At 47.9% G+C, this 16,805-nt stretch overlaps 1 protein-coding gene and 1 long non-coding RNA gene across 2 annotated transcripts in view; one reads left to right on the plus strand and one right to left on the minus strand.

Annotated features, from left to right (window-relative positions):
• Window positions 1–10,534: 10,534 nt before the first annotated feature.
• On the minus strand, window positions 10,535–11,977 carry LOC307099184. Its single transcript, XR_013813501.1, has 3 exons — window positions 11,895–11,977; window positions 11,492–11,747; window positions 10,535–10,634 (listed from the first exon to the last, which is right to left on the minus strand). It is a non-coding gene; the product is annotated as an uncharacterized lncRNA (long non-coding RNA).
• A 345-nt stretch (window positions 11,978–12,322) lies between these two features.
• Window positions 12,323–16,805, plus strand: part of EPHX2 (epoxide hydrolase 2) — a 64,279-nt gene continuing 59,796 nt past the window's right edge. The window contains exon 1 of the mRNA XM_079771178.1: window positions 12,323–12,522. Within this exon, the coding sequence (XP_079627304.1) occupies window positions 12,422–12,522 (101 nt within the window). The 5' untranslated portion in view covers window positions 12,323–12,421. The remainder of the gene's footprint in view (window positions 12,523–16,805) is intronic.

Genomic DNA, 16,805 nt, shown 5'->3' on the forward strand with positions numbered 1-16,805 from the left:
GGCTTCAGAGGAGAGGCCTGGCCGCCCCTGGACATCAGGAGGAGGGCAGGCCAGGGCTTTGCAGTGGGTTGAACCTCGGCTGCTTCCCCAGCAGGGCCTCAGGTTGCTGACATGGCAGAGCTCCCGCTGGATTCCACGCAGCTCCCTCTCACCACCAAACCTGAGCAAGCCCAAGAGAGGGTCTTAGGGACACGCATCCTTGATACAGATGCGCCTTTGCTCCTCCCACTCCACACAGATGTGAAAGGTGAGCGACCAGGCCTCCCAGGAGGGGAGGGCTCTTGAGGTCTCTGTGGTTTGAGGACCAGCACCTTTCACGTTCTCAGGGTCAACCAGCTATTCTGCCCTAAGATAAGCCTGGACTTGCTGGACAGAGGAGGCCACAAGATGACACCAAAGTCCCCATTTTTCTGTTCTCAGTGTTGCATGTGTAAAATGAGGATAAACAGCCCAGGCAGTGTACCTCAGTGGTTGAGTGTCGACCTTGAACCAGGAGGTCAAGGTTCGGCTCCCAGTCAGAGCACATGCCCAGGATTGCAGGCTTAATCTCCAATGGGGCTGTACAAGGAGGCAGCCAATCAACGATTCTCTCTTATCATTGACGTTTCTATCTCTCTCTCTCCCTCTCCTTTCTTTTCTGAAATCAATAAAAATATATTTAAAAAATAAAATAAAATGAGGATAAACATACTGAAAAAGCGAGGCCAAAAGAAGAATTCCGGTGCTATTTATGCTAGCCAAGGGGTGCAAGTACCCAAATGCCAATCAGCTGAGGGCTGGATCGACAAAACATGGCACACCCATAAGATGGACTACTGTGCAGTCATATAAAAGGATGAGTTGCTGACACATGCTACAGCATGAATGAACCTTGAAAAAATTATGCAAAGTGAAAGACACCAGACCCAAAAAACTACATATTCTATGATGCATGTATGTGAAATATCCAGAATAATAAATCTATGGGGACAGAAAGCAGATTAGTGATTGCCAGGTTTGGGGAAAAGGGAGAAAAGGGAGTGATTGCAAATGGTGCAGGTTTCTTTTGGGGAGATGAAAATGTTCTGCAATTACATAGAAATGATGATTGCACAACTCTGTGACTATACTAAAATGCACCACATTGTACACTTTAAACATATGCATGTTATGGTATGTGAATTATATCTCAAAGAAGCTGTTATTAAAAACATGCTTCAACATCTTCTGGAATGATAAGAAATAGCCAACTCTGTTTAGACTGTGGAGACTGTAAGCCAGATTGCAGGCAGCTGGTTCAAACAGTGCTTCTGGTTATGTGCAGGACACTGATGTCAAAGGTGTGAGTGAAGTGTGGAGAGCTGGGGGAAAGCCGTGTTTTTAAGTGAATGTATTATTTTATATAGTATGTGAATGATAACATGTGTCACTGGAAAATATATGAATATTACCCTAAAAAGTTCACATATTCAAGTTAGTGTTTTAAAAAATCAAAACCTTCCTCATTGGGAGACTGGGGTTGTCTTACGTTCAGGCATATCTTGTTCATATCAATATGTTAGGCTCTGGCCAGGTCCTCAGCATATAATCTGACTCTCAATACAAATAGTGGGCACCGGGGTTTCCTTTTAGGATAATGAGAATGTTCTGGAACTAGATAGGGGTGGCAACTTGCACAACATTGTGAATGTACCAAATGTCACTAATGGTAAATTTTATATTATGTATATTTTACCACAATCTAAAAAGAAAAAAAGGATATGGCTGGAAGTGCTTTAACAGTGTCACCACCGAGTTCATGTGGGGATCAGAATTATTATTAATGGGGTCATAAAACCCGTTTGATCTGGCTCTCTCTCATGCCCCCAGGCCATTCAGTCCCAACTTTTGGAGTAGGGGTTCCATCACTGGTGCTTCATTTCTCCTCAACCTGTCACCCCCCCTCCCGCCCTCCCTGCAGGAAAGGAGTTTGTAAGTGTGGCTTTGAGCCTTGGCCCCACCACCTGCAGAGCAGCCTTATGCAGGGCACTGGACCCGCTGGCATTTTGTCTTATCTAGAAGAGAAGGATGGCATACTCCTCTGCCCCTGAGGATGTATCCCATCCCTTCCGAACTTACCTGGGGCCATCAGTGACTTCCTGACTACCTGACCTCTACTAGCACCACCATCTAGAAGTTTTGTTTGCTGTTAAAATAAAGAGGAGTTTTAAAATTCAGTCGTTTAGCGCTACAGTCACACATGCATGAAGAGTCCCTGCTTTGTTTTCGGTTCCTTGTAAGAAAACAGGGCTGGGCGAGCACAAGGAGAGAAGGTTCTAGGGTCCCCTTGGCTGACAACTCCTAGAAGATCTTCCTAAGAACTGTTTGCATTTGTGCAACTTTAAGGTTTGCAAGGCACGTTTGTGCCCTTTCTTAGGCATCACATCACCCCGAGGAGGGCATGGGGGAGGTATATTATTATCCCTTTTATATAAATTTAAAAAATATTGATGTTCAGAAATAGTGACTGATTTGCTTCTAAACTATAATGCAGTAAAGCACTACCCAGTGGCACCAACCAGGAGGGCAATTTTGTGAGCACCGGGGCCGGCACTTGCATGTTTGCTACAGGCCTAGCACTAGGACTGTCATCGTGAAGCCACTATCAGAACAGACGTCTGCAGTGGGCAGGTGGTGAGAAGGGAAAGGTACCCCACTCCAAAGCCAGACTCACCTAGATCCAAGGTTGTAGGCGGTTCTTCTATGTGCAAATTCACTCACTCCTCTTTCCAATCAAATGCATTAAATAAAACAAACCCCCCCCCCCCCCATTAGTGAGAATAGGAAGGAAAAATAGAAATCCAGGCGTGCTAAAATTGCATCATATCAAGATCCAAAGATATGGACCCTCTGGAAGAATTGTACAAATGAGATTCAATTGACTCTAGAAGACACATCCCTGCAAGATGCCTCAAATTTACATCCCTTGTAATTAGCACACTATGATAATTTCATTAATTTGTCACTGGAAACCAAAGGAGAAATTGTTCCAGGTAATTGACTGTAATTAGAGTGACCTTCTACTTCCTATTAGAAAGATATTAAAGGAGAAAGAGCCCTAAACCCTTTGATCCTGGAAGTGGCTGGATTGGCAGGCTTATGGGAGAGGTGGCTGTGGGGTGATGTCCCTGTTTGTAAAGTGGGTCTGAGTGAATGGAGTGCACAGAGAAATCCACACAAAAACATTGCATAAAGGGCTCAGGCACTAACATCCCTACTGAGCTTGTATTACTGCTGCTGTATGAGGGTGTCCAGACCACCCTCACAACCACCCCAACTCATCACAGCCTCTCTCGCCCACCTCTTGAATCTTGGACCCACTGAAGTCAAGGTTCCTTGGGCTTGCTTCTTTGTCTATCTTCCTACTGCAGCTGGTTTACAACCTCATACCCACCAGGCCACGTTCTATTCTTTTCACAAGGACCAACTTCTCCAGAAAGCCTGCTCAGATCCCATCAGCCCCTCCCTGCCATCAACACCCCACCCACCCAGTATGGGAGTCTCAATTCCCCGCAACCATCAATACCCCAAAGAAAGCCCCTTGGTTAAAGGAAATGATACTGTTTTTTTTCCAAATAATTTCACCAAAGGTGCTTGGGGTTGGGGGTGGGGTAGGTGGGGGAGCATATTGGTAGTTGGTATAACTGCTCTGCTCAATAAACTGAGCAATCGCAGAAGCTTAACATCTCAAGGTTGGGTGAATCTTAAAGGTCATCTGGATCACCACGCCAGCTGATCTAGGAATGCTCTCCAAATTCTAGCCTCAGAAAAAAAAACCCCAGCAATGAAGAACTTGCTACCTTCCAAGTCAGTGAATACCATTGATGTCTGTTACTCATTATTTAAAGGACATAGAGTAGTTACTGAATGAATCAATACATGACAAAGGAAGGAATAGGAGTAATAATGACATCGAATCAGATTTAATATAGTATATAGTAAAGCTATAACTCCTGAAGCTAGCTAGCTCCCCTTCCCAGTGGGAGGGGTGGACTGTCACTCTGCGCTGAACAGCCCCAGCAGCGACAACCAGAAGACCACAATTTTCCCAGGAGCAGGTAACTCCCAGCGTTCTGACACACCCCCTCCTAAGTGCCCACACACTATTAATCTGGTCATATCCCTTTGACCTCCCCCCCACAATGTCCCCCCACACACAATGTCCCCAAACAAGCCGTGGGGGCACCTTTCTTACCTGTGGCCACAGAAGAAGACCGGCCATTCAAAGAATGCAGAGAACCAGCCTGGCTTGGAGATCCTGGTCAGCTGACAAACGTCCCCCAAAACAGGGAGGCAGGTGCAGAGCGGAGCTGGGTGCCTTCATTTCGTGGTCACTCAGGAGGCTGACGAGGACGACCGGACTCTGAGGGTCCGGCTGACTTCCTGGGGAGGGCCAGACAAGTTGTGCAGACAGGTCGGTCTGCCTGGGGCTCCCAGCCCTGGCAGTCAGGGAAGCCTCAGGCAGGTGCTACTGAGGAGGGCATTGTGGCGAGCTCGACACAAAGGCTTCTGCAGGTAAAAGGCAAACCCGTCCACAGGAGGGACTGCTGGCTTGGCAAGCACACACACTCACGCTCTCATCCTTCTCTCTCTCTCTCTCTCTCTCTCTCTCTCTCTCTCTCTCTCTCTCTCTCTCTCTCCTCTCTCTCTCCCCCTCTCTCTCTCCCTCTCTCTCTCACACACACACCCTTTCTGGAGGGGAGGAGGAGGAGCCTGTGACTATTCAGTCTGTGTCCAGAGGGGACAGACAACAGATTTGCTTTCCCTTGTCCAGTTACTAGGATGCTTTGCTCTTTGCTCTGAAGGACCCCATGCTCCTGGATCATTGCCTGGGCCCTGACCCACGCTCAGGTGGGGAATCTCCTGCGTCCTGGGTCTGTGGGTCGACAGAGAAGTACAGTTTTGAGAAAAAGAGGATGGAGTCACTGGACAGCCAGCCTACAGTTTTCTCCTTGCCCTTCTCCCCCAGAGCCCCCGTCTCCCCCAGCCAGCCTCCTGTGGGAACACCAGGTCACTCCTGCTACCACCGGTTGGCCTGCCACCTCTCAGCCTCCTGGTTGGTGACCTTGCCTTCCATTTGTCAGAGAAGCAAGGTCATCCTCCTCCCAACCGCAAACAGACCTCTGGCATCCTTCCTTCCAGCATCAAACCAGGAGTTCTGTTCCTCCTCCCGTGCAGGCAAAGTTAGCACCTGTGGCCTTGATAGTGTCCCATCTATTAACTGTCCCCAGGTGTTCTCAGGTCTTCACCTCCTCCTCCTGCTTATTCCTTCCCCTCAGCCCATAAATAAGTTCATCCTCCATCCTGAAAACACTCTTTGACTTCTGCCTCCTCCTTAAGCTACTTGCTATTTCATCCCTTATTTTGTTAAAGCAAAGGGCAGCCTCGGACATGACTGCCAGGGATTGGTTTCTGGATCTGCTCCTTAAAAGCTCTGTGATTTGGGGCAGGTCTCTTAAGCTTTTGGCGCCTCATTTCCCTCATATGTAACAGGAGGATGTTTGTTATGAGAAGTCAATGAGTTAGTATGTATATACTAATAAAAGGGTAATATGCTAATTAGACTGGATAGACCATTCATCTTCCAGATGTTTTTCTGGATGTCCTTCCAGACAAAGCCGCAGTGGCTACGAGGGCCGAGGAGGGCTGGCAGCTGGCAGTGGCAGCAGCAGCAGGGTGATGGAGGTGGTGTCTTCCCCTGATTGGCCAGAGGGGAGCAGGCCTAAGTCATCAGTATGACATCCCCTGAGGGCTCCCAGACTGTGAGAGGGGGCAGGCTGGGCTGAGGGGACCCCCCCCCCCCAGTGCACTACTTTTCATGCACTGGGCCTCTAGTACATATATCTATATCTATATATACATATATATAAATGTATAAAAACCTAAGCGACTGTCCAACCATTTGCTTTGATGTGCACTGACCACCAGGGGGCACACGCTCTGACCATTCACTATGATGCGCACTGACCACCAGGGGGCAGACGCTCAACACAGGGGCTGCCGAGCTGTGGTAACTTGGCAGCTACAATTCTCAGGTGATGCACCAGGAACCAGAGAGGAGGGAGCCCGATTCCGGGGTGCATGACCCGAGAACTGCTCTCTCGCAATCCGGGATCCTTCGGGGGATGTTGGAGAGCTGGTTTCAGCCCGATCCCCACAGGCCAGGCCAAGGGACCCCACCAGTGCACAAATCCATGCACCAGGCCTCTAGTAATATATAAGGCTAGGGGCTGTAATGACCAAAACTACCAGACGGACAAACAAACAGCAGTCTAGGGAGCTGAGGGAGCAGGAGGAACGGTCACCATGAGGGGACCCCCACCTGGATCAGGGGCGTGGCCGGCCTTCAAACCGCTGGCGGCCCCTAGCCCGGAGAGGCCTCCTAGCCAAGGACGCCTGAGTCTGTTCTGGACCTAGGGCCGCGCTCTCCCTGCGAGCGACTCGGAAGCCACCAGTGTCTAACCAGTCTCCGGGAGGTGGGAGTGCGTCCACCGTCTACCCAAAAAGAAGGACCATCGAACCATCCACAGTCTCAGTGCAGGCACAGGTCTGTGGCTAATGGGGTGGAGGCCAGACCAAAACAAAACAGCAGAAACACCCTGCCCACCTTGGCGGATGCAGCTGCAGTCTATGCATGCCTGGGCAGTGTAGAAAGCGCTACCTTCTCCCGGGTCCTGTGCTGGCACCACTGCCTCGCTCACCCTCAAGCCCCCCTGAGTCCTGACAGCAAAGTGTGTAGGGCATCCTGCAGGAGTTGTGCCGTTCTGGGTGCTTTTGCCCAAAGACACCCTTTGGGATGAATTCAGAGCCACATCTCACTTCCCATGAGACTGGAAGAACCATGTAAAAGGAATTTGACAAAAGCTTTCCACATCTCTGTTTATTCTTTTGAATCCATAAAACAACCTTAAAAAAGAGCTTTCGGGCCACCTAAGAGAGAATGCACTTTCTGGCCAGAGCATGCAAGATTGTTTTGCCCAACTGGTTAAAGGAAGCAGAGAGCTGGCACAGTGGAAATGGCCCTGGTGCCCTATGAGGAGACTACAGGAATGGGGCTGCAGAAATTCCACAAGCCTCTTGCCACCTTCTCCTTTGCAAACCACACCATCCAGATCCACCAGGACTGGAGGCAACTGGGCGTCGCAGCTGTGGTTTGGGACGTGGTAAGCAAATCCTGGGGGGCCTCTGAAAACATCTGCAATTGATTATAAGACTGGTCTTTATTTAAAAAGAAATAAAAGCACAGCTTTGTTGAGATATAATTCATATACTGTACATGTCACATAAAGTGTACAATGAACTGGTTTTTTAAAGTAAATTCAGAGTGGTTCAACCATCACCCTGATCAATTTTTAATTATTTTCATGACCCCATCCCCTCCAAAAAAAACTTCTACCCACTGGAATCACTTTCCTGATCATCTTCCCCAAAATAGATTGCATTTTAAGGGTGGGTAAAGGAAAGTTGAGGGAAGTTAAATACTGCACAAAGGATATTGTAAAATGACAAAGCCCAAAGTGAAGATCATGTGTTTTCTTTAAAATAAATTTTTTTTATTGATTTCAGAGAGAAAGGGAGAGGGAGAGAGAGATAGAAACATCAATGATAAGAATCACTGATCAGCTGCCTCCCACAGGCCCCCTACTGGGGATCAGCCTACAACCCAGGCATGTGCTCCCGACCAGAATCAAACCTGGGACCCTTCAGTCCGCAGGCCGATCCTTTCTTCATTAAGCCAAACCGGCCAGGGCCATGTGTTTTCTTTAAGTTCTGCGTGGTTGTAATGGTCCCCAAATCTATACTAATAAAAGGGTAATATGCTAATTAGAGTAGACATCTTCCAGACGTCCTTCCAGACAAAGATGCAGCAGCTGCGAGGGTCGAGGATCAGGCAGCCATGAGTGGCTGTGAAGGGCTGAGGCTCAGGCCGGCAGTGGCACAGCAGTGGGGTAATGGGGGCGGTGCCTTCCCCTGATCTGCCAGGGAGCCTCCCATAGAGGGAGGCCAGACTGGGGGTTGAGGCAGAGGCAGTTAGGGGCGATCAAGCTGGCAGAGGGGCAAGTAGGGGCGATCAGGCTGGCAGGCAGAGGAGTTAGGGGCGATCAGGCAGACAGGCAGGTGAGCGGTTAGGAGCCAGCGGTCCTGGATTGCAAGAGGGATGTCCGACTTTCGGTTTAGGCCCGATCCTTGGGGTCCCAGATTGGAGAGGATGTAGGCCAGGCTGAGGAACCCCCCCTTTGGGCATGAATTTTGTGCACCGGGCCTCTAGTACATATATATATTAAATAAACACACACACACTATATATATAGTGTGTGTGTGTGTTTATTTAAAATTATATAAGTATTTAATACATACATTCTCCAGAGAGAGAGACAGGAAGACAGGAGAGGAAGGAAGAAAGGAATGAAATAAGGAAAAGAGAGAGACAGAAATGAGGAAAGAAAGAAAATAATTATAGATTGTATCAATCAGGGTTCTTGATTATAAGCAATAAAAGCCTAGTGATTTACTTTTAAGCGGCCAATGACTTTATCCAAGGATGATGGGTAGTTCACAGAAACACTTAGAAATTTGGAGAACCTGCTTGGGCACAGGTGAGAGCAGGGAAACATCAGCCAGACTGGAGCCAAAATCCCAACCACCACCTGCACGGTGGACCCTGCAGCCGCAGACCTGGATGCAAAGCCTTGTACTGTCGCTGGTGCTGCTGTCGCTGCTGTGCCTGGGAACCAGCCATTCCTGCTGCTGCTGCTACACCGCTGCCAGAATTAATTCTCCTCTGTCCCTCCTTCCTCATGTCACTAGCTCCCTGTACAAAGGCCAGGACAGACGCATCTGATTAATCATGTGCCCATGAGTTAGATGGAAGGAAGGCTGAGGAAGCAGGATTCTGGTGTTTTGAGCTTCTATGTGGAACCTTCATGGTGTGTGTGTGTGTGGGGGGGGGGGACATTCCCAAGATATTTCAAAGAAGTTTAAATGCTGGGAAGCCCCTCCAAACCTAACTCTGTGGTTCCTAACATCAAGGCATACCCAAGTCTTCATCGTTACACTTCGAAAAAAAATGCTGACACTTTACTGTTCTAAAATCTGTTCCCAGAATTGGTTTAATCAAGTATGGTAAGACATGCAGACGGCAGAATGATTGCCATGAAAAAATTATTGTCACAGGTCCCTGGAAGGAGGAGTCAGGGTACACTATACAGGGTCACATGGGGAAGCACCAGGGCCAGCCAAGGGCAGAAAGGGCAAAGGAGAAAGCATGGCCCAGGGGATTTATCAGAGTTTCTGTAGGAAAGACACGGAGAAGAACAGGGTAAGCCGCTTAGGAATGGATAGTTTGAATAATGTTGGCAAGCTGTGAGCATTAAGATGATCTCTAGTTGTCCGCTTCCTGGTCCTGGGGTGATTTAGAGCACAGCAAATATTGGTTTGGTGTGTGAGAGGGAGACAAAGGAGGTGGTGGGGGATGCTGATCAGGATTGGTTGGAGGATTTGTAATGTAATTTTTGTATGCCCATAAAAGCTGCATCACAGGGGAGACATAAACAACCCTGGCCATTCGCTTGGCTCTGTGAGTAATGGATGTCAAACAGGCAAATACCAAGTCTAAGAAAACGCAGTTAGAACACTAACACAAGGCAACCGTACCTCTCAGAAATAAAAGTGCTCATCCTAACCCATAAGCCTCATCAGTGACTCCGTCCAGCTTCATTCTAGCCTCTCTGGGCAATGCCCATTCTTGCTCCACTCCTGGTGCGTTGTCACCTTGAAATTGTGTTTCCCATGGAGTAAATTGTGAAGTTTATCAAAAGCACGCTGCCTATAAAGGAATGGGAAGGGCAGAAAATAACACAAATTAACAAAGTAAAGAAAGAAATAGAGGCAGAAACAGCCCTCATTGTTGTAAAAGATCATTAACTTAGAGTTAGTCCTTATAGCTTCTCCCTCCACGCATTCTCCAGAAGCGGCATCTATTCTACAAAAGACAAGCGGTTTCCCCCTCTATCATGGAAGGGGTTCAATGTAATCAGCTTGCCACCAGAGGAATAATTTGAGCCCCAGGCCTCAGGGGCCTTATTTGGAGCTCAGGATTTGTCACTGCTGCTGGGGAGGGGGGCATTTGGTGGTGGCAGCAATAGGGATCACATTGGGATCAGCATCTGTCATTGGAGACACTGACTTCAGTTTACAACAATCCACTGACATTCTACAAAGACCCTTCCATCTTAGGTAGAGTGGTGGTAACCAACACTGCCATCCCCGCCGCATTGTTTTGGTCTCTGAGGGTGTTCCTAATCCTTGTGACTCCCCCAAAGACATGGTATTGATTTTATTTATTATTTTATCCCAAGACTGATGAAGATGTATCGCGGACTGAAACGTTTCCTTAACTCAAATCTCAGTCCAAACCACTTCCCATACCCACCCCCACCCCCCGTAAGTAATCAAGATGATAGTCTTCCCACACCGTTGTATTTTCCAAGGCCTTGGAGAAGGGAGTATCTCATGAGTTTTCTCATATGAGGAGGAAAGTAGCAGGTCATACATTTAAAACACCTTTATTTCCCCAAGTCTTCCATTTTGCTGTCCTCATTGTCACTTTGCACAGACTACAAATGGAACAGACTGTTAGTTACCACCCTGTGATGGTTCATTTTACGTGTCAACTTGACTGGTCTTAAGGATGCCCAGATAGCTGGAAAAAAACACACACCCACATTCCTTCTAGGTGTGTCTGTGGGGGTGTCTCTGGAAGAGGTTACCATTTGAATCAGTAGACTGAGTAAAGAAGAACTTGCTTGACAATGAGGTGGGCACCATCCAATTTTGGGGGGAGGGGGCTGAATAGAGCAAAATGGTGCAGGAAGGATGAATTCACTCCTTCTGCTTGGGCTGGAACCTCCATTTTCTCTCCGTTTGGACACCAGTGCTCCTGCTTCTCAGGCTTTTGGTCACAGACCAAGGCTTACAGCATTGGCTCCCACCCCAAATTCTCAGGCCTTGGCTCTGAGTGAGTCCTGGTTCTAACTGTCTTTCCTGGCTTTCCAGCTTGCAGACAGCAGATCACGGGACTTCTCAACCTCCATAACCATGTGAGCCAATTCCTAAAATAAACCTCATCATATCTATCTATCTCCTGGAGAATCCTGACCAATACAAACCACCACCTCCCCCCCCCCCAACACACACACACACAACAGCTGTTCAAACTTGTGGACTAAACCAAAATATCTCAAAAACACATCCCCATCAGTCACCAGATCTTATTTCAACTTTCTGTCCTTGGTCTATACCTTAAGAATCCATTTCCATGCATGTTTACCAGATCGTGGACATAAATGAGCAGTTTGGGGTGTGTTTGTGTCTCCTCCCAAGTTTGTCCCTGGAACCTGCTTTCTGGGACATGTGGGGAGCTGACCCTGCAAGGAGGGGTAGTTAGGATGGGAAATGAAGGAAGTTGGCTTACCTGGTGTGTGATAAATCCTTCAGGTGAGGGTGTTTGCACGTAGGGTAAAGTGAGGTCTTAAGGCTAGATCCCTCCTGATGGAATTAGTGTCCTTACAAGAAGAGTCACCAGAGAACTTGCTGTCTTGCCTGTTGGTTCACAAAGAGGTCATACGAGCCCACAGTGAAATGGTGGCCACATACATGCGAAGAGAAGAGACCTCAGAATGAAACCTTTCTGGCCAGCACCTTGATCTTGGACTTCCCAGACTCCGGAACTGTGAGAAATAAATGTAGTAAATGTAATAAATAAATGGCCCATCTCCAAATATCAGCCCAACTGGGATTAGGACTTCAGCATAGAAAGGGGGCGGGACACACACACACACACACACACACACACACACACACACACACACTCTTACAGGGTCTGTGCGTGGCCCCAGGCTCTTCCTCAGGCCTCCCTTCTCTCTAGCGCTGCCCAGATTGGTGAAACTCTGGCAAGTTCGCATTAAGCGGTCGGCATGTTCCAGAATCTGAGTTCCCTTTTCAAGGAGTTACTGTGGGAGCGCGGGGGTATTTTTGACTTTAATTTTAGGCGACAGGTGTTTCATCCAGAAGTGCAATTCTGGCCCTGGCTCCAGGTGCCTGGAAGCGGTGGAAACTGAGTCCGTGAGGAACCCTGGGAGCAATGGGGCGGCAGGGCGAGGGGTTGACCAATCCCAGGGCAGGGGCGGGGCGGAGACGGGCACCTGGGCGGGGCTGGGGCAGGGGGCGGGGCGCAGGGTGAGAGAGTCTGACCAATCCTAGGGCAGGGGCGGGGCTGGGGCAGGGGGACAAGGCGGGACTGGATCGGGGAGTAGCCCGCGGTCTGCAGGTCCGGAGGCGCCCACACTTCGTGCGAAGCCTCGCAGCGCTGAGTGTCCCCGGGGAGGCTGAGGCTCGGGCCGCCATGGCGCTGCATGCGGTCGTGTTCGACTTGGACGGGGTGCTGGCGCTGCCACCGGTCGCGAGCGCCCTCGGCCGCGCCGAGGAGCAGTTGGCATTGCCCAGGTAAGGGCACCCGGCGCCGGGTCAGCGCTGGTGAGTCGGCCCCGGAGGGGGCGGGATTCCGGCCTAGAAGTTGCCTTTCGGGATTTCCAGCCCTCGGTTCAGATCGCTGTAGTGTGAGAGCCCCGCGAAAGGCGGTTAAAACAATTACCCGGCTCCAAACCAGTATGTGTGAGTAGAGACAGTGTCTTTCCAAATGTTAAGTAATTAAACCTCTCCAAGGACTCCAGAATTGCCCTCTATAGGGAGAAAGCTTTTCCTGAAGCCAGAGGAATTACTGGTATTCGCAGAGCTGCCTGCGGCCCGCCTGATTCTGTGTGAAGGACTGGAACTGGATCTTAGAAACTGCAAAACAACAACAAAACAAACAAACAAACAAGCAAAAAACTGCCCTGAGATTTCGAAGAGAAAAAGGTCCCGTGCCTTGCAGTTTTGCTCACAATAGCAAACTAGAGAAACAGCTTCAAAGCCTAATCATTGGGAAATGGCAAACTAGTACGCAGCACCACTAACCCTGTCTTTCAGAATAATATTTCAGTGACATTGGAAAATATGTGTTAGGTTTCATAAGTGAAAAGAACTGACCCACCAAAATGTCAAACTACTTGTACAATGTGGTTTCAACTATGGGGAAAAAGCTACATGTAGAAAAATGTCTGGAAGACATATCCCCAAATATCTCTGGGATTATTAATCCCAGGTGGGATTATGAATGATTTCCTCATTTTTCTACTTTTTTGTATTTTCCAGTTTTCCTACTTAGGAACATATGTTACTCCTACAGCCAGAGGAAAGGAAAGCCTGTTTATTTTAAAAGGCAAAAAAGAAAGAAAGATCACCTTGGCAACACCCAAGGAAGAGTAAATTCTAAAGTACTGGCGAGAATAAGGAGTAGGGTAGAAACTTTGAGAGTTCTGCTCCACCTACGGAATTCTTGATTCTTGTGATACCAAAGACCAACAGGGCCTTTTACCCTGCAATCCTTACAAAGATTTCTAAAAGACTGGTGTCTGGCCCTAACCGGTTTGGCTCAGTGGATAGAGCGTCGGCCTGCGGACTGAAAGGTCCCAGGTTCGATTCCGGTCAAGGGCATGTACCTTGGTTGCGGGCACATCCCCCGTAGGAGGTGTGCAGGGGGCAGCTTTTGATGTTTCTCTCTCATCAATGTTTCTGACTCTCTATCCCTCTCCCTTCCTCTCTGTAAAAAATCAATAAAATATATTAAAAAAAAAGAAAAAGAAAAAAAAGACTGGTGTCTGCAGGCACTCCAAGCCAAATGGTGTTGCAAAATCTAAAGCAACCCTCACTTTTGCAGATGTGGAAACAGGCTTGGCAAGGGGGTGAACTTGACCACACAATGCTTAGACATTGGCTATGGAACCAAGTTTTCTGCCTCTCGGTCTAGGGTTCTTTCCTCTCTGGTTCATTGTGGCTTCCCAATCCCTTGGCCATTCTGGGAAAGATGTTAATCTGTAGAGGGTAAGGAAATGCATTAATAATGAGTATATCAATTGTAAATTGATATCAATATAATCAACATCAACAGTAAACCTATCAATAGTTCTTTGTTGTCAGCAAACAAAAGTAAGGTGGCTACAAAGTCCAGATCAGAATAAGCACATCCCAGGCCATTACCATGTGAAGTACTGAAATAGAAAGCCACCCCTGATCCAGACTGGTCCATTCAGATAATTTGATAGAAGGAGAAGTTGAGGGCTAGTGAGCTTATTTCCTAAAAACCACAGTGTTTTTTGTGTGGTGTATTTTTTTTGTGTGTGTTTGTTTTTTACCTCTCACTTGAGGATATATTTCTGTTGATTTTAGAGGGAGAGGAAGGGTGAGAGAGAGAGGAGAGAGAAACATCGATGCAAGAGAGAAACATCAATCAATTGCCTCTGATGTACGTGCCCCGACCCGGGATTGGGTATGTGCCCTGACCAGGAATCAGGCCCATGACCCTTCGGTGCACAGGGTGATTCTCCAGCCAGCTGAGCCACAGCGGCCAGGGCAGAAGCCACAGTGTTTTAACCAGAGTGTTGTTTTATTTCCTTTTGACTCATAAGTTTGATTTTTTTAAAAAGGCATAAAAAGCGAGTAAGCAATGAAGTATATTTGTGCCTGTAACCTCATCAATGTGGGGATGAATGTGACTTGTGAGGATACAGGTCGCAAGTATACAAGTTTACAAACGTGGGGTATTTAAAAGAGCATTCGTCTCTGAGTCAGACCCAGATTCAGCATCTCAGTTCTGGCCCGGCCAGGTGGCTCAGTCGGTTGGAGCATTATCCTGTGCACCGAAGGGTCATGGGTCTGATTCCAAAAAGTTTGTGGGTTTGATTCCTGGTCAGGGAGCATACATAGGTTTCTGGTTTGATCCCCGGTCAGTGTGCATACAGGAGGCAACTGATCTATGTTTTTCTCTGATATCGATGTTTCTCTCCTCTCTAAAATCAATAAATATATCTCCGGTGAGGATTAAAAAAAAAAACGCAACAAATTTCAGTTCTAACACCTACCGTTGAGTGACCTAGCTTAACTTACCTGTTTTAGTCTTAGTCAACTCATCTAAGTCCTTAGTCTTAATCTTAAAATAAGAAAATATCTCCCCTAGACATTTTTTTATTGTTGACACTATTACAGATGGCCCCCATTGACCCCCTTCTTTGCCCCCTTTCACCTCCCCCTCCCCCTCCCCTAGACATGTTTGTGAGTGTTAAATTAGATAACACGCAGGGTGGGTGGGCAGCTGTGTTCCTGATACAAAAGTCTCAAGCATATGCAAAGTGGTTGTTGGGCAGTTTCCATTATCTAGTGTTGTGCTGAGTCACGCATTCCCTCTGGTCATGATTAGGATTGTTCCCAGCAGCCCACCCCCACCCCCAAACAAACAAACAAACAAAAAACAAAACCAAACCAAAAGCCAAACAGGTCATAGCAAAGCTAGCTAACTCCACGAGGTCAGAGCCCATGACCTTGACTTGACTTTGTTGGTCTATGGAGTCTGTGAAGGAATCATGAAGGCATTAATTCAGAAGGTGGACCTGAAGGGCCTATTTCAACATGCTTGGCATCTGTTATGAAAGCTCAGACATCCACAGATAGCCCAAGTTCAAGATGAAGGCAGTGAAATAAGAGGCACAAAGTCCTTAGGTGTTTCAAGGAAGGGAGAGATTAGGTCTGATCAGGAGAATCAAGAAAGCCTTAATGGAGGCAGACCCTGAGAAGACTGATAGGACGGTGATGGGGAGAAATGTGAAAGGAGAACTTTCCAGGTGAGGGAACAGCATGAGCCAAGGCTAGGAGGTGACAAGCATGGAATGTGCACAATAACACTGAGTATTCCAGGGTAGCTGGAGGAGGGAGTCATGAGAGAGAAGTGGGCAATTGGTGGGCCTGCATTGAAATGTGACATGGAAGTCAGACTGAGCATGTACCTGCTTTGGTAGCTGGTGACTGAGGAGTTTTGAGATAGGGTGGGAAGGGAATAAAATAACCTGTGTTCTAACTCTAGTTAGCTGATTGTTGGGGTGATGGATGAAGTGCATTGGTAAGAAGAAAGAGGCTGCTACTCATCGTAAGATTCAAGGGTTTGGCAGCTGGGAGGTGGAGCAGTGTGGATGGAGGGTGAAGCCTGATGGAGGTTGGAATTAAAGCAAACAAGACCTTGAGCCAGGAGTTTGCAGGGTCATTGGCATGGAAGATGAGCCTGTGTTGCAGGGCCCAGAGGAGGGCAAAGGAAGCCTGTAAGCCTGGTGCTGAAACCATGAGGGGAGGCGGGGATGAAGGTCCTGGACAAGGTGATGGGGGACTAAGTGGCTGTTGTGAACTGCAGAGATTGTTGAATACCCAGGGTGGCCAGCATCATAAAGTGGAAGGAGGGAAGGGTACACTCCATTCTCAGTGTGGTCATCCAGCCCAGGGTCCTCTGAGGGTTAGGTTGCTGGAGAGGGTGGTTACCTCAGCAGCTGAGGCTGACATGATCTAGAGGAGCTAGGAGGCAGTTCTCTGCGATCCGGGTCTGACATGTGTGCTTCATTTAATACCTTCTCACTGGTCTGCCCAGTGCCACTGGACTGAACACTAGGAATGGTGAGAGTGTCAAATTCTTAAGTCACTCAGAGAAAGACAAATACCATATGATTTCACTTATATGTGTAATCCAAAGAACAATTTAATGGACCAAACATAATTGAAATGGAGATCCAGAGAATAGACTAATGGTTGCCAGAGGGGAGGGAGGTTGGGGAACTTGGTGAAATATGTGAAGGGGTTAAGAAGTACAAATT

The sequence above is a fragment of the Cnephaeus nilssonii genome, assembly GCF_951640355.1.
Source record: "Cnephaeus nilssonii genome assembly, chromosome: 5".
Classification (NCBI taxonomy): Eukaryota; Metazoa; Chordata; class Mammalia; order Chiroptera; family Vespertilionidae; genus Cnephaeus; species Cnephaeus nilssonii.